We start from the raw sequence: 25252 nt of genomic DNA, 5'->3' as shown, positions 1-25252 counted from the left end.
GTCTCCTCACTGTGTGTGTGTCCTCAATATGTTTGTGTGTGTCTCCTCACTGTGTGCGTGTCCTCACTCTGCTGTGTGTCCTTTCTGCACTGTGTCCTCACTGTGTGTCCTCACTGTGTGTGTCCTCACTGTGTTGTGTGTCCTTTCTGCACTGTGTCCTCACTGCACTGTCCTCACTGCACTGTGTCCTCACTGTGTTGTGTATCCTCACTGCGTGCGTGTCCTCACTGTGTGCGTGTCCTCACTGTGTGCGTGTCCTCACTCTGCTGTGTGTCCTCACTGCACTGTGTCCTCACTGCACTGTGTCCTCACTGTGTGTGTCCTCACTGTGTTGCATGTCCTCACTGTGTTGTGTGTCCTCACTGTGATGTGTGTCCTCACTGTGATGTGTGTCCTCACTGTGTGCGTGTCCTCACTCTGCTGTGTGTCCTCACTGCACTGTGTCCTCACTGCACTGTGTCCTCACTGTGTGTGTCCTCACTGTGTTGCATGTCCTCACTGTGTTGTGTGTCCTCACTGTAATGTGTGTCCTCACTACGCTGTGTCCTCACTGTGCTGTTTGTCCTCAGTGTGTGTCTGTGTCCTCACTGTGCTGTGTGTCCTCACTGTACTGTGTGTCATCACTTTGCTGTGTGTGTCCTCACTGTACTGTGTGTCATCACTTTGCTGTGTGTGTCCTCACTGTGTGTGTGTCCTCACTGCGCTGTGTGTGTCCTCACTGTGTGTGTGTCCTCACTGTGCTGTGTGTGTCCTCACTTCATTGTGTGTGTTCTCACTCTGCTGTGTATCCTCACTATGCTGTATGTGTCCTCATTTTGCTGTGTGTGTCTTCACTGTACTGTGTGTGTCCTCACTCTGCTGTGTGTCCTCACTGTGCTGTGTGTGTCAACACTGTGTTGTGTGTCCTCACTCTGCTGTGTGTCCTCACTCTGCTGTGTGTCCTCACTCTGCTGTGTGTCCACACTGTGCTGTGTGTGTTCTCACTGTGCTGTGTGTGTCAACACTGTGCTGTGTCCTCACTGTGCTGTGTGTGTCAACACTGTGTTGTGTGTCCTCACTCTGCTGTGTGTCCTCACTCTGCTGTGTGTCCTCACTCTGCTGTGTGTCCACACTGTGCTGTATGTGTCCTCACTGTGCTGTGTGTGTCAACACTGTGCTGTGTGTCCTCACTCTGCTGTGTGTGTGTCCTCACTCTGCTGTGTGTCCTCACTGTGCTGTGTGTGTCCTCACTGTGCTGTGTGTGTCAACACTGTGCTGTGTGTCCTCACTCTGCTGTGTGTGTGTCCTCACTCTGCTGTGTGTCCTCTCTGTGCTGTGTGTCCTCACTGTGCTGTGTGTGTCAACACTGTGCTGTGTGTCCTCACTCTGCTGTGTGTGTGTCCTCACTCTGCTGTGTGTCCTCTCTGTGCTGTGTGTCCTCACTGTGCTGTGTGTGTCAACACTGTGTTGTGTGTCCTCACTCTGCTGTGTGTCCACACTGTGCTGTATGTGTCCTCACTGTGCTGTGTGTGTCAACACTGTGCTGTGTGTCCTCACTCTGCTGTGTGTGTGTCCTCACTCTGCTGTGTGTCCTCACTGTGCTGTGTGTGTCAACACTGTGCTGTGTGTCCTCACTCTGCTGTGTTTCCTCACTGTGCTGTGTGTGTCCTCACTCTGCTGTGTGTCCTCACTCTGCTGTGTGTGTCAACACTGTGTTGTGTGTCCTCACTCTGCTGTGTCCTCACTCTGCTGTGTGTCCTCACTGTGCTGTGTGTGTCCTCACTGTGCTGTGTGTCCTCACTGTGCTGTGTGTCCTCACTCTGCTGTGTGTGTGTCCTCACTCTGCTGTGTGTCCTCACTGTGCTGTGTGTCCTCACTGTGCTGTGTGTGTCCTCACTGTGCTGTGTGTGTCCTCACTGTGCTGTGTGTGTCAACACTGTGCTGTGTGTCCTCACTCTGCTGTGTGTGTGTCCTCACTCTGCTGTGTGTCCTCACTCTGCTGTGTGTCCTCACTGTGCTGTGTGTGTCCTCACTGTGCTGTGTGTGTCCTCACTGTGCTGTGTGTCCTCACTCTGCTGTGTGTCCTCACTCTGCTGTGTGTCCTCACTGTGTGTTCGTCCTCACTTTGTTGTGTGTTGTGTGTGTTGCAGGATAGGGACATGTCGGCCATGCACTGGGAGGCCCGGAGGCGACAGAGTGCTCTGGAACGCCGTGCTGCACACAGGAACCAGGTACTCTCATGTAGAAACAGGTACTCTGACCCAGAAAAGGGTACACACATCAAAACAGGTACTCTCACAAACAAACAGGTACTCTCACTCACAAACAGGTACTCTCACTCACAAACAGGTACTCTCACTCACAAACAGGTACTCTCACTCACAAACAGGTACTCTCAGGTGACACACTCAGCTCAGGTGACTCAGGTCCTCCCAGCCCCGCCCTCCCTGAGTCACCTGAGCTCAGTGTGTCACCTGAGCCACAGGTGTGATTGGAGCTGACTTCCTCACAGTGACAGATCTGTGACTGATGTGACACTCAGGAAAGACACACACAGACACCCCCCCCCCCCCCACACACACACACAGACACACGCACACACACACACACAGACACAGACACACCCCCACCCGCGCACACCCCCCACACACACACAATGTCAAATCAAAAACAATGTATTTGTAGATTCATGTGTGTGCTGTGTGTGTCCAGCTACTGGAGGAGAACACTGCCCCAAGTGACTCTCACAGTGTGTCAGGGGTCAGCACCTCAGCGGAGAGCACAGGTCAGTCCTGGTTTAGTCCTGGTTCAGTCCTGGTTTAGTCCTGGTTCAGTCCTGGTTTAGTCCTGGTTCAGTCCTGGTTCAGTCCTGGTTTAGTCCTGGTTTAGTCCTGGTTCAGTCCTGGTTCAGTCCTGGTTCAGTCCTGGTTTAGTCCTGGTTCAGTCCTGGTTCAGTCCTGGTTCAGTCCTGGTTGTGTCTTGAGGGGTCTAAAGTGGACTCTAGAGGTCGTTCTAAAGTGGTCTGACGTGGCTCCGCAGAGTCAGGCCAACATGTTTAGAAAAATAAGGCTCATGTGACTCATGTAAAGTATAAAATTCATTTCCAGAGCACCATCTGTCTAAAACTAAACCCAATGCATCAACTGCACAATGAGGCTTTACAAACTAAACAGGAAGTAGTTTGCTGAGATCGACATATGATAAAAAATATAATTTAGGTTCCATTTAGATTTGAAAACATGAGTTATATTTGGCTGACCTCAGTGTCTCAGGGAGCAGAGTCCTGCCCCTCAACCCGGAGCTGCGTTTGTGACACAGAAACACGACTTGGTTTGAACCACACCAAACAAACCCGCTCCAAGGCGTCAGTGAAACGTGCCAATGGAAACATGGCTGTACAGACAGTCCTTAGTCCAACAGAAGAACCTCCGCTGATCCCCTTGTCCATCAGCCTGCTCCGTGGGGGTCATCATTAGCCCTTTGACCCCTGCTGCTGTTACACAAGCCCCACCACACACACAATAGAGACGCACGTCTTGGACACCTGAGAGGCTTGTTAAGGAAGTGTTTTAGCATTAGCACATTAGCACATATGACACATGCACATTGGACATTAGCATTAGCACATTAGCACACAGGACACTTGCACATTGGACATTAGCATTAGCACATTAGTACATTTTTATATTAAACTATAACATATAACATACAATTATAACATATGTAGATTATTTTACATTTTGTAAATTGTAACTGTGGCTTTGTTGTCAATTCCTGATCTTGTCAGATCTCAGAAGTCCAGCAGGGTTGGACCTGGTTATTACTGTTGGTAATACCAGATGCCACAGGGGGGCGCCATTGGCCTTAGGCGAGACACTTCACCTTCACTGCCTTGTATCACAGTGTCTAGGTGAGGTGCTTCTCACAGTCTCCAGTTGATGTGAAGTGTGTTGTGTTGCAGTGGGGGAGCAGTGTCCTCACTGTAAGAGCACCCTGAAAACCCCCGACGGCGCTGCCAAGATCCCCAACAGGTACTCTGTAAGTGTTCTCAGTTTCTGTACTACTCCTGTTTACTGCTATCATTACTACTACTGCTCCAGTGTAACTCTGCTCTGTCAGTCTCTGCAGTACAAACAGCAGTGGTGAGGACTAGTGCTGCCCCCTGCTGGCTGCCTCGCGGTGATGGAGGCAGACGGTGGAGCTCTGGTTCTGTCCTCTGGTGTAAGAGGAACATGTGTTTGTCCTTTAAAAACACGATGATGATGAGAAGTATCATTTTCTTGACTCATCACCAGCTCTCTGGTTTGTTGTGACCTTCTTTACCCTAAATCTTTACTTATATTGTTATGGATCTCTTTAACCCAACCTTCATAATACCGTCTGTTGTTAGGGTTAGGGTTAGGTTACAGAGGGGAACTTTTGTTTGTTGCGTCCAGCGGCCTCGAGCCACTTGGACTAAACTAAACAGGTTTGATTGTTTGATGGTATAAATACACTGTATGTTCAGAGCGAGACGACTCAGGGACAACGGCTCTTTGACAACTGTGCACAACTGATTCAATAAACCAGACTTTTTGGTTTCAAGACAACTTCTCTGTCATTTTTATATTTTTAAGGTTTTTACCATTAGAAATTCCAAATTCCAATTCCAGCAGGTGATGCATGTGTTGCTTATCAGGCTGCCCCCTCACTCTCCCTTTAGTCCTACAGACTCCGCCCCCTCACTCTCCCCTTTAGTCCTACAGACTCCACCCCCTCACTCTCCCCTTTAGTCCTACAGACTCCGCCCCCTCACTCTCCCTTTAGTCCTACAGACTCCGCCCCCTCACTCTCCCCTCTAGTCCTACAGACTCCGCCCCCTCACTCTCCCCTTGAGTCCTACAGACTCCGCCCCCTCACTCTTCCCTTTAGTCCTGCAGACTCCGCCCCCTCACTCTCCCCTTTAGTCCTGCAGACTCCGCCCCCTCACTCTCCCTTTAGTCCTACAGACTCCGCCCCCCTCACTCTCCCCTTTAGTCCTGCAGACTCCGCCCCCTCACTCTCCCTTTAGTCCTACAGACTCCGCCCCCCTCACTCTCCCCTTTAGTCCTACAGACTCCGCCCCCTCACTCTCCCCTTTAGTCCTACAGACTCCGCCCCCTCACTCTTCCCTTTAGTCCTGCAGACTCCGCCCCCTCACTCTCCCCTTTAGTCCTGCAGACTCCGCCCCCTCACTCTCCCCTTTAGTCCTACAGACTCCGCCCCCTCACTCTCCCTTTAGTCCTACAGACTCCGCCCCCCTCACTCTCCCCTCTAGTCCTACAGACTCCGCCCCCTCACTCTCCCCTTTAGTCCTACAGACTCCGCCCCCTCACTCTTCCCTTTAGTCCTGCAGACTCCGCCCCCTCACTCTCCCCTTTAGTCCTGCAGACTCCGCCCCCTCACTCTCCCTTTAGTCCTACAGACTCCGCCCCCCTCACTCTCCCCTTTAGTCCTACAGACTCCGCCCCCTCACTCTCCCCTTTAGTCCTGCAGACTCCGCCCCCTCACTCTTCCCTTTAGTCCTGCAGACTCCGCCCCCTCACTCTCCCCTTTAGTCCTGCAGACTCCGCCCCCTCACTCTCCCTTTAGTCCTCCAGACTCCGCCCCCTCACTCTCCCCTTTAGTCCTGCAGACTCCGCCCCCTCACTCTCCCCTTTAGTCCTGCAGACTCCGCCCCCTCACTCTCCCCTTTAGTCCTGCAGACTCCGCCCCCTCACTCTCCCTTTAGTCCTACAGACTCCGCCCCCCTCACTCTCCCCTTTAGTCCTGCAGACTCCGCCCCCTCACTCTCCCCTTTAGTCCTGCAGACTCCGCCCCCTCACTCTTCCCTTTAGTCCTGCAGACTCCGCCCCCTCACTCTCCCCTTTAGTCCTGCAGACTCCGCCCCCTCACTCTCCCTTTAGTCCTGCAGACTCCGCCCCCTCACTCTCCCCTTTAGTCCTGCAGACTCCGCCCCCTCACTCTCCCCTTTAGTCCTGCAGACTCCGCCCTCTCACTCTCCCCTTTAGTCCTGCAGACTCCGCCCCCTCACTCTCCCTTTAGTCCTGCAGACTCCGCCCCCTCACTCTCCCCTTTAGTCCAGACCTTAAAGATTGTAACATTTATTGTAACTGACCATAACTAACTGTTTGACATATACATGGCAGGGCATCTGAGTATTTCAAAGTATCTGTGAGCAATAAAAACCCCAGGAACAAAACAAACCTTTTATTTGTTCTTGCTGAAATGTTACGCAGTGGGGCTTTAATCATCTTAATTACAAAGCATCAGTGACATGTTTGTTGAAAGTGGTTAATATGACTCTAAATCCCACAATGCATCAGTGTGGGTGATGATGTCACTGACAGGGCGGGGCATTCACACAGTTCTCCTCCTCCTTAGTGGCGGGGCGTCCACAGTCCGCTCTAGGCTCCCCGAAAAACGTCGCCTTATCCTCCCTCAGGCCAATGGTGGGACTGCAAGAGAGAAGACGCGTCGGAACCAGGACTAAACCAGAACTAAACCAGGACTAAACCAGGACTAAACCAGAACTAAATCAGGACTAAACCAGGACTAAACCAGGACTAAACCAGAACTAAACCAGAACTAAATCAGGACTAAACCAGGACTAAACCAGGACTAAACCGGAACTAAATCGGGACTAAACCGGGACTAAACCGGGACTAAGCCGGGACTAAGCCGGGACTAAACCGGGACTAAACCGGGACTAAACCGGGACTAAACCAGAACTAAACCAGGACTAAACCAGAACTAAACCAGAACTAAATCAGGACTAAACCAGGACTAAACCAGGACTAAACCAGGACTAAACCAGGACTAAACCAGGACTAAACCGGAACTAAACCGGGACTAAACCGGGACTAAACCAGAACTAAACCAGGACTAAACCAGGACTAAACCAGAACTAAACCAGAACTAAATCAGGACTAAACCAGGACTAAACCAGAACTAAACCAGGACTAAACCAGGACTAAACCAGAACTAAACCAGAACTAAACCGGGACTAAACCGGGACTAAACCAGGACTAAACCAGGACTAAACCAGAACTAAATCAGGACTAAACCAGGACTGAACCAGGACTAAACCGGGACTAAACCAGGACTGAACCAGAACTAAACCAGGACTAAGCCAGGACTAAACCAGGACTGACAGGTCTGGACTCACCTGTAGTTCTCGTAGTTCGGTTGGCACCTCATTTTGCGTGAGCGTATGGATTTGTCTCCACAGGGGGGTATGCACTGGCTCCAGGGCTCCCAGCCGCTCCACTGACCCTTCACTGGACAGAGAGACACGTCACGTCACACACTGACCCTTCACTGGACAGAGAGACACGTCACGTCACACACTGACCCTTCACTGGACACAGAGACACGTCACACACTGACCCTTCACTGGACACAGAGACACGTCACGTCACACACTGACCCTTCACTGGACACAGAGACACGTCACGTCACACACTGACCCTTCACTGGACAGAGAGACACGTCACGTCACACACTGACCCTTCACTGGACACAGAGACACGTCACACACTGACCCTTCACTGGACACAGAGACACGTCACGTCACACACTGACCCTTCACTGGACACAGAGACACGTCACACACTGACCCTTCACTGGACACAGAGACACGTCACACACTGACCCTTCACTGGACACAGGGACACGTCACGTCACACACTGACCCTTCACTGGACAGAGAGACACGTCACGTCACACACTGACCCTTCACTGGACACAGAGACACGTCACGTCACACACTGACCCTTCACTGGACACAGAGACACGTCACACACTGACCCTTCACTGGACACAGAGACACGTCCCACACTGACCCTTCACTGGACACAGAGACACGTCACGTCACACACTGACCCTTCACTGGACACAGAGACACGTCACACACTGACCCTTCACTGGACACAGAGACACGTCCCACACTGACCCTTCACTGGACACAGGGACACGTCACGTCACACACTGACCCTTCACTGGACACAGAGACACGTCACACACTGACCCTTCACTGGACACAGAGACACGTCACACACTGACCCTTCACTGGACACAGAGACTCTCTTAAATACTTGTGTCTTATAGATGTGCTTATAAACTCATCGTGGTAAATAATTAAGATGTTCAGAATGTTCAGTGAGGAAGAACTTTGTCAAATAAAACCAGATTAAAGCTAAAAATGTGCAATTTCTTGTGAAAAGTAAAAAGACGTATTCTGAACGGTTCATGGGGTTTTCTGGGAGATATAAAGTACAGAAGTGTCTTGCTCCATGGCACAACCACATTACGCCCCAGAGCAGTGACCCCATAACCCTCAGGGGCCAAACTCCGACTGACCGTAGCAACCCTGGACGTCATAGCACACCCGCAACTCGGACAGCGGCTGTAGTGGACAGGGAGCGCCCCCTAGTGCCCTGTGGAGGCAGCGGCGCTCTCGGCTCTGGCTGCCCCCTATGGGCTCACATCTGATGGAGTAGGAGGGGTCAAACACCTCCAGACAGGGGCCCCAGGACGACCACTCCGACCACACGCCGTTCACTGGTCACCACCGAGACAGGAGCAAAAAGACAGGTCAGGTCAGACGGTTTTCACCTCAGAAATATACTTTAAAGGACATTAGTTTAAGAAAAGTATTTTATATATAAAAAGCATTTAACGATTTTATTTTATTGACTTTCATTGACTTTTGTAGCTTTGAGCCATTATGTCATTACCTCATCAAAAACATGCCTTAAGTTGTGTTTTGTTTCATTCATACATTTGAGTAACACTTCATTATTAGTCTGTCTTCATCTCCAAAGCTCAAAATGCTCTGTTCCACCCTGTGATGTATTTAAAAGTCTTTAAAGTCTTTAAAAGTTTTTAAAAGTCTTTAAAGTGTTTCTATGGGCTAATAACACATAACACATTTAAATCTTCATGTTGAAAATGCTACAGTACATTCACTGAAAAAAAACTTAACATGTTTTTCTTTTGTTTTTGATGCTCTGAGTGGAGAACAAAGGGAGGGCCCCTTTGCTCTCCATGCTAAGTCGCCCCCCGTTTAGAGAGATAACAGTCAGTGTGCATCCTGCTGATGAAACTACATCAGGTTTGTCACGTGGTGTGATGCAGTTTTGTATCATGCTTTTGTGTCTTTATGTAGAAGTGTCATGTGGTACGGGCTCGTGCTGCTGTAAGGACGGTTCAAATAGGAGAGATTGATATTATTCAAACATACATAGGCCGTTGGCGTCTCTTGGCTGACGTCATTTCCGGGTGAGTGCATTCTGTTTTGCGAGTTGTATATCTAGCGTATCTAGCGTCTCTCTCCTGAAATTGTTAATCCACGAATCTTTACAATTTTAAAAAGCAGTTTCTAACATCTACACTAGTGCCTGAATACTTCGCTAAACCACCGAAGTTTCATTCAGCATCTATTGCTCCGCACTTCGTGGATTAATCCCCTCTATCTCTCGGTTCAGCCTGAACTAGCCTAGCCGACTAGCATCATGGCTAAACCTTCCCCCTCTTCTCTCGCTTTTCCCTGCCCTGGTTGCCATATGTGGAGTGATGACCCTGGCTTATTTGATGATGATAGGGACAGTTGCGTTAAGTGTAGTGTAGTGGCAGTCCTGCAGGCCAGGGTCTCAGAGTTAGAAACGCGGATCCGCTCATTGGAGGCTCTGACCCCGAGTTACAGTCAGGTAGCAGCAGTAGGGACCGCGGACCGCAGTAGCTTTAGCGTAACTAGTGAGACTAGCCCCCCAGCGCAACCCGTGCAGCCGGGATCAGACCAGGACAGGTTTGTGACGGTTAGAAGAAAGCGTAGGACAGGCCAGGGACACAGGGCTGAGAATAGGACTGTAGCAGACCAGGGACACAGGGTTGAGAGTAGAGAGCTCCCCGTCCAGAACAGGTTTGCTCCCCTGAACTGGACCCGGGACACTTTAGTCATAGGGAGCTCCATAGTCAGGGACGTGGAACTGCCTGCAGCTTCCACGCGGTGTTACCCTGGAGCCAGACTGGGTGACATCGAGGGGAATCTTAGGCTTTTAAAGAAAAGTAAGAATAGGTACCGCCGGATCGTTATACACGCGGGGGGTAACGATACTCGGCGCGGTCAGTCAGAGGTGGTTAAGTTACAGATAGCTGCAGTCTGTCAATTGGCTAAGTCGATGTCGGAGTCCGTGTACTTCTCTGGCCCCCTCCCAACCTACACCAATTGTGAAATGTACAGCCGCTTTTCAGCAGTCAACCAGTGGTTGACCAATTGGTGCCCGCAGAATGGTGTCGTCTTCATAGATAATTGGAGGGCATTTGAGGGGAAGCCTAGGCTTATACGTAGAGACGGCATCCATCCCACGCAGGCTGGCTCCGCCCTGTTAGCTCAGAATATGATTGCTAGTCTAGATTGACCAGGTAAGACTAGCACGCAGAATAGCTCAGGGAAGCACAGTGACAGTGATAGTGACGTTAGGGAGCAGTTTAGACCAGTGAAGCACAACTCAGTCAGAGGGAACAGCTCCAAACAGACAGAGACTGTGTGTGCCCCACGTACAAAAAGCACAAATAAAACACCCCTAAACTCTGACAAGGAAGCTGTCAGATCTCATAACTTAACAAAAATAAATAAATGTGCCGCAAATAAACAAAATGATAAGTGTGTAAAATGTGGACTGCTAAACATCAGGTCTCTTTCCTCCAAATCTCTTTTAATAAATGAACTAATTGGCGACCTTAATATTGATCTGTTAGCCCTAACTGAAACATGGCTTCAGGAAAATGATTATGTTAGACTAAACGAATCTACACCATCAAGTCACATGAACTTTCAGAGTGCCCGGAGCACAGGTGGAGGTGGTGGTGTGGCCGTCATCTCTCATTCTAGTCTAATTCTCAGCCCCAAACCCAACTATACTTACCTCTCCTTTGAAAGCCTCGCACTCTCCATTACGTGCCCCAATTGGAAAAACCAAAAAGCTGTTATATTTATAATAATTTATCGACCTCCTGGTCCATATGCCGACTTCCTGACAGAGTTTTCTGATTTCATCTCAAGTTTAGTCTTGAACTGGGAAAGGATTGTTATAGTCGGAGATTTCAACATTCATGTAGATAACGGCAGTGATTGCCTCAGTAATGCTTTTGGTGCACTCCTGGATGGGATCGGTTTCACCCAGAGTGTGAATAAGCCGACTCACTGTCACAATCACACTCTAGATCTCGTTCTAACCTATGGTATTGAGATTAATGATCTAATTGTCCTTCCTCAAAACCCTATACTCTCTGACCATTTCTTAATTACCTTTCAATTTATACTAAAAGACTATCCAGCCCCACAGAAAAAAACTATAATGAAAAGAACATTATCAGATAAATCGGTTACAGAGTTTAAAGAAATTATTGAGCCATTACTGAAAGATATGTCATGTGACAATGGCAATAATTTTAATCCAATTGTCACTGATCAATTGGTTGACAGAACAATGCTCACCTTAAAATCTGCTCTCGATGTTGTAGCTCCGCTAAAACAGAAAAGCATTAAACCAAGACCTCCGGCTCCATGGTACACGTTACAGCTCAGGACACTCAAACAACATGTAAGACGCACAGAGAAGCTTTGGCGCCGCTCGCGCTCTGAGCAGTCTCTGAAGGCATGGAAGCTCTGCCTGCTCACTTATAAGGCCGCTCTGCGGAAAGCCCGAACTAGATACTATTCAAATCTAATAGAAGTAAACAAAAATAACCCCAGATTTTTGTTCAGCACTGTAGCCAGGCTGACAAACTCCCACACTGCTAATGAGTCTCTTATCCCCTCGAACATTAGTTGTGATGACTTTCTTCACTTCTTTGATTACAAAATCACAACCATTAGAGACAAAATTAACAAAGCTACTCCAAAAATCAGCTCTGAGCAAATCCAGTCTGTAATGCCAATATCCCATATGGACCCTCTAATAATATTAGATAAATTTACTCCTGTTGATGAGGTGGAGATTACCTCAGTCATCATGTCGTCAAAACCATCAACCTGTTTGCTCGACCCTATTCCAATCAGACTCCTCAAAGAAGCCCTCCCCCTAATAATAGATTCCATCCATAACATATTAAATATGTCGTTAGAAAATGGCTACGTTCCTCAGTCCTTTAAGTATGCTGTGATTAAACCCCTTTTGAAAAAACCTAACCTAAATCCTGATGAATTAGTCAACTATAGACCTATCTCTAATCTTCCCTTCCTCTCAAAAATTCTAGAACGAGTTGTGGTGAAACAGCTCTGCCGCCACCTGCAGGACAATAATATATTTGAAAAATTTCAATCTGGATTCAGAGCTCACCACAGCACAGAGACTGCACTGCTTAAAGTAACAAATGATTTACTACTAGCTGCTGATAACGGGCTGGCTTCAGTCCTGGTCCTACTGGACCTCAGTGCAGCGTTTGACACCATTGATCACAACATTCTACTGCAGAGATTAGAATGTGACATTGGAATCAGAGGGACCGCCCTCAAATGGTTTAAATCCTATCTATCAGATAGGTACCAGTTTGTTAGTATAAACCAGAGCACCTCTCCCTGTTCTAAAGTAGCCTGTGGTGTTCCACAAGGATCTGTGCTTGGTCCAATCCTATTTACTCTGTATATGTTGCCATTGGGTAACATTATCAGAAAACATGGCATTAATTTTCACTGCTACGCTGATGACACTCAGCTGTACTTATCAATGAAACCAAATCAGACTGATCAAATAGATAAACTCAGTGCCTGTGTGAAGGACATCAAAACCTGGATGACCTTGAATTACCTGCTCTTAAATCCTGAAAAAACAGAGGTCATTGTCGTTGGTCCCAAAGGTCAAAGAGATTCTCTGTCAGACCAGATAATCTCACTCGACAATGTGAATATAGCTTCTAGCCCTACTGTAAAAAATCTTGGAGTCCTATTTGATCAAAATCTCTCATTCACAGCCCATATAAACCTAGCTTGTAAAACCGCATACTTTCACCTGCGAAATATAACTAAAATTAGAAATATTTTACCTAAAAACGATGCTGAAAAACTCATCCATGCATTTGTTACTTCCAGACTTGATTACTGTAATTCCCTGCTTGCCGCCTGCCCCAAAAGTACTATAAAGTACTATAAAGTACTATAAGGAGCCTCCAGTTGGTCCAAAATGCAGCGGCCAGAGTCCTAACAGGAACTAAAAGAAGAGACCACATCAGTCCTGTACTAAAATATCTGCACTGGCTTCCTGTCGAGCTTAGAATCAAATTCAAAGTCCTCCTCCTGACATACAAAGCCCTAAACGGTATGGCCCCATCCTATCTGCAAGATGCTATTGTCCCGTACCAGCCAAACAGAGCACTCCGCTCTCAGAATGCAGGACTATTAGTGGTTCCTAGAGTGTCCAAAAGTACAGTGGGAGGGAGAGCATTCAGTTACCAAGCTCCTGTGCTATGGAATCAACTCCCTGCTGATGTTAAACAGGCCCCCACAGTCTCTGTATTTAAGACCAGGCTTAAAACCTTCCTCTTCGGTATAGCATATGACCAGGTTACTTAGTGAGGGAGTTAGGGTTATTAAAACCCGGGATAAGATAAGCTGCAGTAGGAGTAACTAGCTGGGGGAAGTATGGCAACCTGAGCACTATCCTCTACTTTGCCCTATTTTCTCATCAGCAATGCTATTCACATGTTGTCCCCTGTCCCACTCCCCCTGTGGAGTGTATCTCTTTCAGATGCCCCGATGACAGTTGGACCTCCTCCTTGCCTGGCTCTCCTCCTCCTCGCCCGGCTCTCCTCCTCCTCGTCTGGTCTCCTGGCCGATTTCTTATGTTGTCTGATTTTTCCTGTTGTGTCTGATTTTTCTTGTTGTGTCTGATTCTTCCTGTTGTTTTGTTTTTTGTGTCTTGGCGGCACGGTGACTGAGTGCCATCACTCATGTCTCACAGCAAGAAGGTTGGTTCGATCCCCGGGTCACCAGGCCTTTCTGTGTGGAGTTTTTCATGTTTCTCCCCGTGTCTGGATGGGTTTCCTCCGGGTACTCCGGTTTCCCCCATCAACCAAAACATGAACGCCCTTCGAGACAACTGTTGTTGTGATTTTGGGCGTTACAAAAATAAATGAATTGAATTGAATTGAAAATTGAATACATGGATATAAAACCCTTCAGACGTGTTTTTGACGAGGGTGTCATTACAGGTTCAACGCTTCTTTAAAGGCCACGCCCTTCACCTGGACAGTGCTGCTGGGTGTTGCACACCTGGCTCATGGTGCTGTCTCCGTCGCAGCCCTGACCTCCATGTTTAGGGGCGGGGCTGTCGCAGAAACGCCTTGACACCTGGAGCCCCACCCCACAGGTGACCGGGCAGGGCGATAAAGAGGACCAGGGCCCCCAGGAGCCGTGCACTGGAGCAGACACACAAATACTACAATCAATACATGAGCACACACACAAATATTACAATCAATACACGAGAACACACACAAATACTACGATCAGTACACAAATACTACGATCAATACACAAATACTACGATCAATACACGAGCACACACAAATATTACAATCAATACATGAGCACACACACAAATACTACAATCAATACACGAGCAACCACACAAATACTACAATCAATACACGAGCACACACACAAATACTACAATCAATACATGAGCACACACACAAATACTACGATCAATACACAAATACTATGATCAATACACGAGCACACACACAAATACTACGATCAATACATGAGCACACACACAAATACTACAATCAATACACAAATACTATGATCAATACACGAGCACACACACAAATACTACGATCAATACACAAATACTACGATCAATACACGAGCACACACACAAATACTATGATCAATACACAAATACTACGATCAATACACAAGCACACATACAAATACTATGATCAATACACAAGCACACATACAAATACTATGATCAATACACGAGCACACATACGCTGCCTCTAGTGGACAGTTTGAGAATGTCAGTGTAGTTGGTCAAAGTGCACTGGACTGACCCTGGCAGTAGCTGAGCCCGGGACAGGGGCCTCTCTCGTGGTTGGACCCCTCACACGTCCCACTGCCGCTGGGGGAGACGCAGACGCGACGCCTGGTCCTGTGTGGAGCCGTCCCCCCGTCAGGAAGACACGTCCCAGAGCACTCCGACCAGTGGGACCAGTCCGTCCAGAAGTTAGGCACTGGAGAGAGGGTTAGACCTGGTTTAGACCTGGTTTAGTCCAAGTTCAGTCCTGGTCCAGTCCTGGTTTAGACCTGGTCCAGTCCTGGTTCAGTCCCGGTCCAGTCCAGGTTCAGTCCCGGTCCAGTCCAGGTTCAGTCCCGGTCCAGTCCCGGTCCAGTCCAGGTTCAGTCCAGGTTCAGTCCCGGTCCAGTCCCGGTCCAGTCCCGGTCCAGTCCAGGTTCAGTCCCGGTCCAGTCCAGGTCCAGTCCCGGTTCAGTCCCCGTCCAGTTCTGGTCCAGTCCAGGTTCAGTCCCAGTCCAGTCCCGGTCCAGGTTCAGTCCCAGTCCAGTCCCGGTCCAGTCCTGGTTCAGTCCTGGTCCAGTCCAGGTCCAGTCCCGGTTCAGTCCCCGTCCAGTTCTGGTCCAGTCCAGGTTCAGTCCCAGTCCAGTCCCGGTCCAGGTTCAGTCCCAGTCCAGTCCTGGTTCAGTCCTGGTTCAGTCCAGGTCCAGTCCCGGTCCAGTCCTGGTCCAGTCCCGGTCCAGTCCCGGTCCTCCAGTCCCGGTCCAGTCCCGGTCCAGTCCCGGTCCAGTCCCGGTCCAGTCCCGGTTCAGTCTTGCCTGGACAGGGGCTGTCGCACACTGAGCTCTTGGTGCTCGGTCCGCTGCAATGGCGTCCTCCGTACTCAGGGCGGGGCTGGTCACATGATCTGTGGCTGAGCTGGAGGCCCTCCCCACACGACACGGAGCAGGGCCCGGGGTCCGACCAGGGGCCCCAGCCTCCGTCCACTACAACGGCCAATCACAACACAGTTATTCATACTTTGCGGTGACATCATGCTGGAAGCGTTGTACATGCATGTCTATGGTGGAATATGCAGCAGTTTCTGTGGTGACACAATGCATGTATTAACAAATACTGACAGAAGGTTCGGTCGAGGTTTAGTCCTGGTCTAGTCCTGGCCTATGCTAATGCTAATGCTAACACTAATAAATCCTGATGAATTAGTCAACTATAGACCTATCTCTAATCTTCCCTTCCTCTCCAAAATTCTAGAACGAGTTGTGGTGAAACAGCTCTGCCGCCACCTGCAGGACAATAATATATTTGAAAAATTTCAATCTGGATTCAGAGCTCACCACAGCACAGAGACTGCACTGCTTAAAGTAACAAATGATTTACTACTAGCTGCTGATAACGGGCTGGCTTCAGTCCTGGTCCTACTGGACCTCAGTGCAGCGTTTGACACCATTGATCACAACATTCTACTGCAGAGGTTAGAATGTGACATTGGAATCAGAGGGACCGCCCTCAAATGGTTTAAATCCTATCTATCAGATAGGTACCAGTTTGTTAGTATAAACCAGAGCACCTCTCCCTGTTCTAAAGTAGCCTGTGGTGTTCCACAAGGATCTGTGCTTGGTCCAATCCTATTTACTCTGTATATGTTGCCATTGGGGAACATTATCAGAAAACATGGCATTAATGGATGGGGCCATACCGTTTAGATATGGCCCCATCCTATCTGCAAGATGCTACTGTCCCGTACCAGCCAAACAGAGCACTCCGCTCTCAGAATGCAGGACTATTAGTGGTTCCTAGAGTGTCCAAAAGTACAGTGGGAGGGAGAGCATTCAGTTACCAAGCTCCTGTGCTATGGAATCAACTCCCTGCTGATGTTAAACAGGCCCCCACAGTCTCTGTATTTAAGACCAGGCTTAAAACCTTCCTCTTCGGTATAGACCAGGTTACATAGTGAGGGAGTTAGGGTTATTAAAACCCGGGATAAGATAAGCTGCAGTAGGAGTAACTAGCTGGGGGAAGTATGGCAACCTGAGCACTATCCTCTACTTTGTCCTATTTTCTCATCAGCAATGCTATTCACATGTTGTCCCCTGTCCCACTCCCCCTGTGGAGTGTATCTCTTTCAGATGCCCCGATGACAGCTGGACCCTCTCCTCCTCCTCGCCCGGCTCTCCTCCTCCTCGTCTGGTCTTCCTCCTCCTCGTCTGGCCGATTTTTCTTGTTTTGTCTGATTTTTCCTGTTGTTTTGTTTTTGTGTGTAGGCAGCAACAGTTTTCTTTGTGTTCAGTCTCTTTGTGTTCAGTCTCTTTGTGTTCAGTCTCTTCTCACATGTTCTGGGCGTGTCTCAAACTAGGGGCATATATTTTGAGTGTGTTACTTTGGGTGTAGTTGTTTGGTTGTAGTTGTTAGTTTGGGTGTAGTTGTTTGGGTGTAATTGTTAGTTTGGGTGTAGCTGTTTTGGTATAGTTGTTAGTTTGGGTGTAGATGTTAGTTTCGGTGTAGTTGTCTGAGTGTAGATGTTAGTTTGGGTGTAGATGTTTGGGTGTAGTTGTTTGGGTGTAGTTGTTAGTTTTGGTGTAGTTGTTTGAGTGTAGTTGTCACTTTGGGTGTAATTGTCTGGGTGTAGATGTTAGTTTGGGTGTAGTTGTTTGGGTGTAGTTGTCTGGGTGTAGTTGTTACTTTGGGTGTAGATGTTAGTTTGGGTGTAGTTGTTAGTTTGGGTGTAGTTGTTTGGGTGTAGTTGTTATTTTGGGTGTAGTTGTCTGGGTGTAGTTGTTACTTTGGGTGTAGTTGTTACTTTGGGTGTAGTTGTTAGTTTGGGTGTAGTTGTTTGGGTGTAGTTGTCTGGGTGTAGTTGTCTGGGTGTAGTTGTTTGGGTGTAGTTGTCTGGGTGTAGTTGTTTGGGTGTAGTTGTCTGGGTGTAGTTGTTTGGGTGTAGTTGTCTGGGTGTAGTTGTTTGGGTGTAGTTGTCTGGGTGTAGTTGTTTGGGTGTAGTTGTCTGGGTGTAGTTGTTTGGGTGTAGTTGTACACCTGCCATTTGCACCTTCAACTTTAAACTAAAGGAGAGAACGTGAACCACCAAACACAGGATTTGTGCTGAAAGTGGAAACTTCTGCACATTGTAGAAGTTTAGAAAAAAATAGTTTAAGGTCATTTCTCCAACTACAGGAGAATGAGGACGTGTCTCCTCACACAGACCAGAGCCTCACCTGCACAGTGAGGCAGCTCGGTGCACTGCTGTGTCTGCAAACTGTCTCCAGGGCAGTCGTCACCAGGGGGCAGCACTGAGGGAGGAGGACTGGAGCAAGAGCGGAGCCGCTCTCGAATCGGAGTGGCTCCGTGGAGACTGATACACGAACCTGAACACTCGAACCACTCTGACCACGCTGACCATCCCCCATGGACTGGACAGAGGATCATGGGACACGGGGGACATGTGAGACATGTGGGACATATAAGACATGTGGGACATATATAAGACATGTGGGACATATATAAGACATGTGGGACATATATAAGACATGTGGGACGTATATAAGACATGTGGGACATATATAAGACGTGTGGGACATATATAAGATGTGTAGGACATATATAAGACGTGTGGGACATATATAAGACGTGTGGGACATATAAGACATGTGGGACATATATAAGACATGTGGGACATATAAGACATGTGGGACATATAAAACATGTTGGACATATATAAGACATGTGGGACATATATAAGACATGTGGGACATATATAAGACATGTGGGACATATATAAGACATGTGGGACGTATATAAGACGTGTGGGACATATATAAGATGTGTGGGACATATATAAGACATGTAGGACATATATAAGACGTGTGGGACATATATAAGACATGTGGGACATATATAAGACATGTGGGACGTATATAAGACATGTGGGACATATAAGACATGTGGGACATATAAGACATGTGGGACGTATATAAGACATGTGGGACATATATAAGACATGTGGGACGTATATAAGACATGTGGGACATATATAAGACATGTGGGACATATATAAGATGTGTAGGACATATATAAGACATGTAGGACATATAAAACATGTGGGACACTGACCTGGACACGTTGGGAGGACACAGTCTTGCGTGTCCTCCGCTGCTCCGCTACATGCTAGCTTACACTCGCTGCGATCAGTGCACTTCCTGTTTCTGCTCTTGACTCCGCCTTTTCCACAGGTCACTGAACACGCAGACCAAGAGGACCACAGGCTCCACCCCTCCCCTGCAAAATCAACCAATCAGAGGCCGTCCTGATGACACCGCAGTTACACGCGCCGTCCCGATGGGGCAGTATTTACCGTCGCAGCAGGTGCCGTCGCACCGCTCGGCCTCCTGCTTGTGTCCGGTCTTCTCGCAGTCTGATTGGCCGATGCCGTAGCAGCTCCGCCTCCTGAGCCTCACCCCCGCCCCACACAGAGTAGTGCACTGGGACCATTCAGACCAGCTGGACCAGCTCGGGGGCCTAATGTCGCAAAGTCGTGACGTCATTAGTCGTATTTCGTTCACATCGCACACGTCTCACAGATCCTCAACAGTAAAACTCGTGTATAAGGCGTCCAGGTCTAATCCAGGTCTGATCCAGGTCTGATCCAGATCTAATCCAGGTCTAATCCAGGTCTAATCCAGGTCTAATCCAGGTCTAATCCAGATCTAATCCAGATCTAATCCAGGTCTAATCCAGGTCTGATCCAGGTCTAATCCAGGTCTAATCCAGGTCTAATCCAGGTCTAATCCAGGTCTAATCCAGGTCTAATCCAGATCTAATCCAGATCTAATCCAGGTCTAATCCAGAGCAAAAGGCAGTTTGAGGTTCCAGTCTTTTTCAAACCTACAAACACTTTAAGACAGAGAAACTAAACAGTCACTCCATAAGAGAAAGTGCCACCACCGTGGAGAGAGCAGCTCAGGACACAGTCTGCGGTCCACCTCAGGGTAGTTCACATAAAGACACTGTCCCCATGGGGTGGTAGTTTGACTGTAGTTAGCTCCTCCCTTCAGATTTAAGGCAGTGACTCACCAGAATCGAGTCAGAATTGAAAAAGCCTCTTGGTTGTGTTACAAAACATGTCAACTCTTAAAACCTTTGGCCAGAACGATTCAGTTTTCTTTTCCAATCATAAAGTAAACATCTGTGTAATCCTCAGTCGTCCAGGTCTAATCCATCGCATTTTCTTTTCTCTGGCTCAGATCTGAACCTCACTCTGTTTAAAGGAGGTGAGTTTGAGATGAACAGCAGACTGTGTCCTGAGCTGCTCTCTCGTGTTGGTTCTTTCTCTTGTGGAGTGTTTAGTTTCTCCAGTGTGACGCTCACTCTTCACTGAGTGTGACGCTCACTCTTCACTGAGTGTGACGCTCACTCTTCACTGAGTGTGACGCTCACTCTTCACTGAGTGTGACGCTCACTCTTCACTGAACGGAGGAGACACTTTGTGTCTCAGGGTTTTGTCATTTGAATGAACCAGTTTCTGCCTTAAAGTGTTTGTAGGTTAGAAAAAGAAAATTCTCTGAGGTTTTTCAGACACACTCGCTGTGTCATAAAATAGTTTTACAATTTCATGTTTGGATCCTAAACTCTTTTCTTTAAAAGTGCCTTCATCTATTTTATTAGTAAATATAAATCATAAATATTTAGTAAATTATATGAGTTTTGGTCCTTTTTGACGTTGCCAGATCACAGTTATGTCAACGCCGTCCAACCAGGAAGTAAAATGTATGTTAATAATGTTAATAATGTTGATTTACACGTGTTGGGACTGACCCGCAGGACTGGCACTGCCCGTCCTCCGTCTCGTAGCCGTACTTGGGGTTGAAGCAGCAGTCGTCCTTGTCCACCTGCCCAATGTCCCCTTCACAGCTCAGGGTGGACACGACAAACTGTGAAAAGCACCTCACTCCATCTGGACAAAACACCCAAGGCCACACACGGGTGTCATTAACACCACATACAGGTGTCATTAACACCATACACAGGTGTCATTAACACACACAGGTGTCATTAACACACACACACACACACACACACAGGTGTCATTAACACACACATACAGGTGTCATTAACACACACAGGTGTCATTAACACACACACACACACACACAGGTGTCATTAACACACACATACCGCTGGCATTAACACACACAGGTGTCATTAACGCACACACACACAGGTGTCATTAACACCACATACAGGTGTCATTAACACCACACACACAAACAGGTGTCATTAACACCACATACAGGTGTCATTAACACACACATACAGGTGTCATTAACACACACAGGTGTCATTAACACACACACACACACACTGGCGTCATTAACACCACATACAGGTGTCATTAACACCACACACGGGTGTCATTAACACCACACACAGGTGTCATTAACACCACACACGGGTGTCATTAACACACACGGGTGTCATTAACACACACACACACACACACACACACACAGGTGTCATTAACACACACACACACACAGGTGTCATTAACACACACATGCAGGTGTCATTAACACACACACACACAGGTGTCATTAACACACACACACACGGCTGTCATTAACACCACATACAGGTGTCATTAACACCACATACGGGTGTCATTAACACACACGGGTGTCATTAACACACACGGGTGTCATTAACACGCACGGGTGTCATTAACATGCACATGCAGGTGTCATTAACACACACACACAGGTGTCATTAACACACACAGGTGTCATTAACACACACATACAGGTGTCATTAACACCACATACAGGTGTCATTAACACACACAAGTGCCATTAACACACACACACAGGTGTCATTAACACACACAGGTGTCATTAGCAGACACATACAGGTGTCATTAACACACACACACACACAGGTGTCATTAACACACACATACAGGTGTCATTAACACACACATACAGGTGTCATTAACACACACATACAGGTGTCATTAACACAGACACACAGGTGTCAATAACACACACATACAGGTGTCATTAACACACACAGGTGTCATTAACACACACAGGTGTCATTAACACACACACACACACACAGGTGTCATTAGCACACACAGGTGTCATTAACACATACATACAGGTGTCATTAACGCCACATACAGGTGTCATTAACACACACACACACACAGGTGTCATTAACACACACATACAGGTGTCATTAACACACACAGGTGCCATAACACACACACAGGTGTCATTAACACACACACAGGTGTCATTAACACACACAGGTGTCATTAACACACACACAGGTGTCATTAACACACACACACACACAGGTGTCATTAACACACACATACAGGTGTCATTAACACACACAGGTGCCATAACACACACACAGGTGTCATTAACACACACACAGGTGTCATTAACACACACAGGTGTCATTAACACACACATACAGGTGTCATTAACACACACATACAGGTGTCATTAACGCCACATACAGGTGTCATTAACACCACACACGGGTGTCATTAACACGCACACACAGGTGTCATTAACACCACATACAGGTGACATTAACACACACATACAGGTGTCATTAACACACACACATACAGGTGTTAAAAACACAGTGGAGCACTTCCTGTATTCCACCTGACATCACAAAGTGTTTTCAGTTTGAGAGAAGAGCTCAGTCTGAACATGCAGGGTTTGTGAGTTAAAAATGTGAATGAAACAAAACACAACTATTGGAAAAAACTTTGTAATAAATCATAAAATAGAGTGATATTTGCTCTTTAATCTTATGTGGTTTGTAAAAAGTCAAAAATCAGATACTCATTAATATTAAAATTAATCTCGAAACTGGATTCCTATTTAAACAAGTATCAGTGCTGCAGAAAATCACATCAAGTAAAAGAGCTCATGGTAACACTAGTATTATTATTTTGTGTTGAAACTGATATTCTGTTGTTGCAAAAGTGTTAGGGTTACATGTTTTGTCCTCACTGTGGTACTGGAGTCGGTATTGAGTACTGAGTACTGAGTACTGAGTACTTTAGCATCGACAAAGAGTGATGTGGCACCATGAGGTCATAGATCTGATACAGATCAAGACCATTCAAACAGAAAGGTCCAAAACTGTCCTGTTCATGTAATAGACAGATACAAAATAGATACAAGGTCAAGTGAGTCTGTAGTTTCAGCCCTGGCCGTAGCAGTTATTATCTGGGTGTCCATTCTTGACTCCCACTGCCTGGTTTGAACAGCCTGTGGAGAAGTGAAACTGACCGTGCATGAAACAAACTCTGTTATGTTTCTTAAGAAATGACTGGACATGGAGCTTGGTTAAGGTTTGGGGAGTGGGGTCAGATAGAGAGTGTGTGGTGATGCAAACAGCAGTGACGGGAAACAGATGCTGGCTCCTCCCCAGACTCTTCCCGGACTGAACCAAACCCCTCACACTCACACTAGGGCTGTGTGTTCATGTTTGTTCATGTTTGTTCATGTTTGTTCATGTCTGTTCATGTTTGTTCATGTCTGTTCATGATAAAATAAACATGTTTTAGGGGAGTTGTTCTTATGAGACTGTTGTGGTTTTCTCACTCTCTCCTGCTCAGTAAATTTATGTTTTCTATCTGTCCAAATGTTCTTTTTACTTGTATGTGCAAATAAAATCTCATCTAATCTAAAGTAAAAGTATTAAAGTACCCATTCAAAAATGTACTGCAAGAATAAAAAGTAAAAGTATTTTGTGCAGATTTTGAGATCTAATAAAGCTTCAAATGTAGTGATTTTGATAAAGATTCAAGACAGAAACAACTGAATCGATATTTTTCTTCTGTTTTTTTTTTTGTTTTTTGTTTTGTTCTACAAATATGTTAAAACTCAATCCTCAGTCTTTTCAGCAAGTCTCAGACAAAAAATTTAACAAAAATGTTCAAAAATGCTGTGGAGAACAGATACCTGCTTTTAAATGTAGTGAAATAAATGTATACACTTAAAAATGTGTTTAAAGTACATATACCTAAAATGTGTACTTAAGTACGATACTTCACTACTTTTACTCTTTTATCTTCCACCACTGTGCAAAATAATGAATAATCACAGTAAATATAAGCTCTTTATCCCACCACCACACTCTGCACCCCCATCACCCTCCCCGCCCTCCCCCTGTACTGACCTGTGCTGTGGAGGTGCAGTAGTAGTAGTAGTAGTAGTAGTAGTAGTAGTGTTCCCTTGAACACTTCCATGTCTGTGTGAGCTCTGTACATCTCCTGCCCAGTGCTTATCTCTCCTCCCCTCTGCTCTTATACTCCCCCCTCCCGGCCCCTGGACCCTGTTCACAGTAAGAGTACATGAAAGTGAAGTATCTCAGAGTGATTTGTTGACTTTACTTTAGGTTTACATTGGCTTTGAAATGATGTTACTCAAATCTAACTAGTTTAGTTCTAGTTTTTAAGTTTATAATTTCACTGCGTGGTTGGACATGGACAGAAGACATGACTCTGTAGAGTTAACACCCGGCAACTAAAGTGTTAACAAGGACCAAAACTTATGATTTATGATGAGTTATGATTACACTAAACTTTATTGTGTTAAAAGATTAAGCTGTCAGAAAAATGCCTTTTTTGTGCGTAAATTGTCTCTGCGAGTTTTCCATTTTGAAAACACAGAATTCTCTGTTAGAAATTCCTTCATCACCCAATCGGGCAAAATGGCAACCACAAAGTGCTCAGAATGAGACTGCAGCAGGGGTCTCAAACTCAATTTATCTGGGGGCCGCTGGAGGCACAGTTTGGGTGAAGCTGGGCCACTTTAGGTCTCTCTCTCTCTCTCTGACAAAATAAATCAAAGTGATGCGTCTGCAGCGTGATAAAAGAAAACTAAGGCGCTCAGTGTGACGTGTCTGCCGTCACATAGCCACACCTGTCCGTACAATAACAGTCCCCGGTAACCCGGACCAATTATAGGGTCGCACGGTGGGTTTATGGGTCAAACCCACGCGTCCCAATTCGCCACATGCACAGTTCAAAGTGCCGTTCGAAGTACTCGGCCAGCGAAGGGGACTCCTCCGTGTACCCGCCTTTGTGCTGAAATGGGACACGGAGCGAACTTCAACCTCGGTCTGTGCGCTCACGTAACGTATCTTATGTGACGTCACTGAAATAATTAGTTTTATTTTTAATTATTTATTATTTAATAGAAGAAGAGTCAAGG

General features: G+C 47.0%; 1 protein-coding gene and 1 long non-coding RNA gene across 2 annotated transcripts; one reads left to right on the top strand and one right to left on the bottom strand.

The window, feature by feature from the left end:
* The first annotated feature begins 2704 nt into the window (after nucleotides 1-2704).
* LOC129456433 (uncharacterized) lies at nucleotides 2705-4156 on the top strand. Its single transcript, XR_008648763.1, has 3 exons — nucleotides 2705-2764; nucleotides 3941-4017; nucleotides 4099-4156. It is a non-coding gene; the product is annotated as an uncharacterized LOC129456433 (long non-coding RNA).
* A 2032-nt stretch (nucleotides 4157-6188) lies between these two features.
* LOC117375489 (properdin-like) lies at nucleotides 6189-24309 on the bottom strand. The gene is made up of 11 exons (XM_033971801.2): nucleotides 24216-24309; nucleotides 20826-20964; nucleotides 19366-19529; nucleotides 19125-19289; nucleotides 18230-18424; nucleotides 15836-16003; nucleotides 15058-15237; nucleotides 14242-14415; nucleotides 8359-8559; nucleotides 7166-7277; nucleotides 6189-6455 (listed from the first exon to the last, which is right to left on the bottom strand). The coding sequence occupies exons 1-11, from the start codon at nucleotides 24304-24306 to the stop codon at nucleotides 6338-6340; spliced, it is 1707 nt and encodes a 568-aa protein (XP_033827692.2). The 5' UTR covers nucleotides 24307-24309; the 3' UTR covers nucleotides 6189-6337.
* Between the last annotated feature and the right edge of the window lie 943 nt (nucleotides 24310-25252).

The sequence above is a fragment of the Periophthalmus magnuspinnatus genome, chromosome 8 (assembly GCF_009829125.3).
Source record: "Periophthalmus magnuspinnatus isolate fPerMag1 chromosome 8, fPerMag1.2.pri, whole genome shotgun sequence".
In the NCBI taxonomy this organism is placed as follows: Eukaryota; Metazoa; Chordata; class Actinopteri; order Gobiiformes; family Gobiidae; genus Periophthalmus; species Periophthalmus magnuspinnatus.
This window is presented reverse-complemented; position numbering and strand designations above follow the sequence as displayed.

What these genes read in the sequence shown, in the direction of transcription:
- LOC117375489 (XM_033971801.2), bottom strand. Translation starts at nt 24,306, where the DNA reads ATGTACAGAGCTCACACAGACATGGAAGTGTTCAAGGGAACACTACTA. An exon ending in GTGCGACAGCCCCTGTCCAG is followed by an intron (nt 15,238 to 15,835) that starts GCAAGACTGAAC and finishes CCCTCTCTCCAG; the next exon opens with TGCCTAACTTCTGGACGGAC. An exon ending in CACCCAGCAGCACTGTCCAG is followed by an intron (nt 8,560 to 14,241) that starts GTGAAGGGCGTG and finishes GGTGGTGACCAG; the next exon opens with TGAACGGCGTGTGGTCGGAG.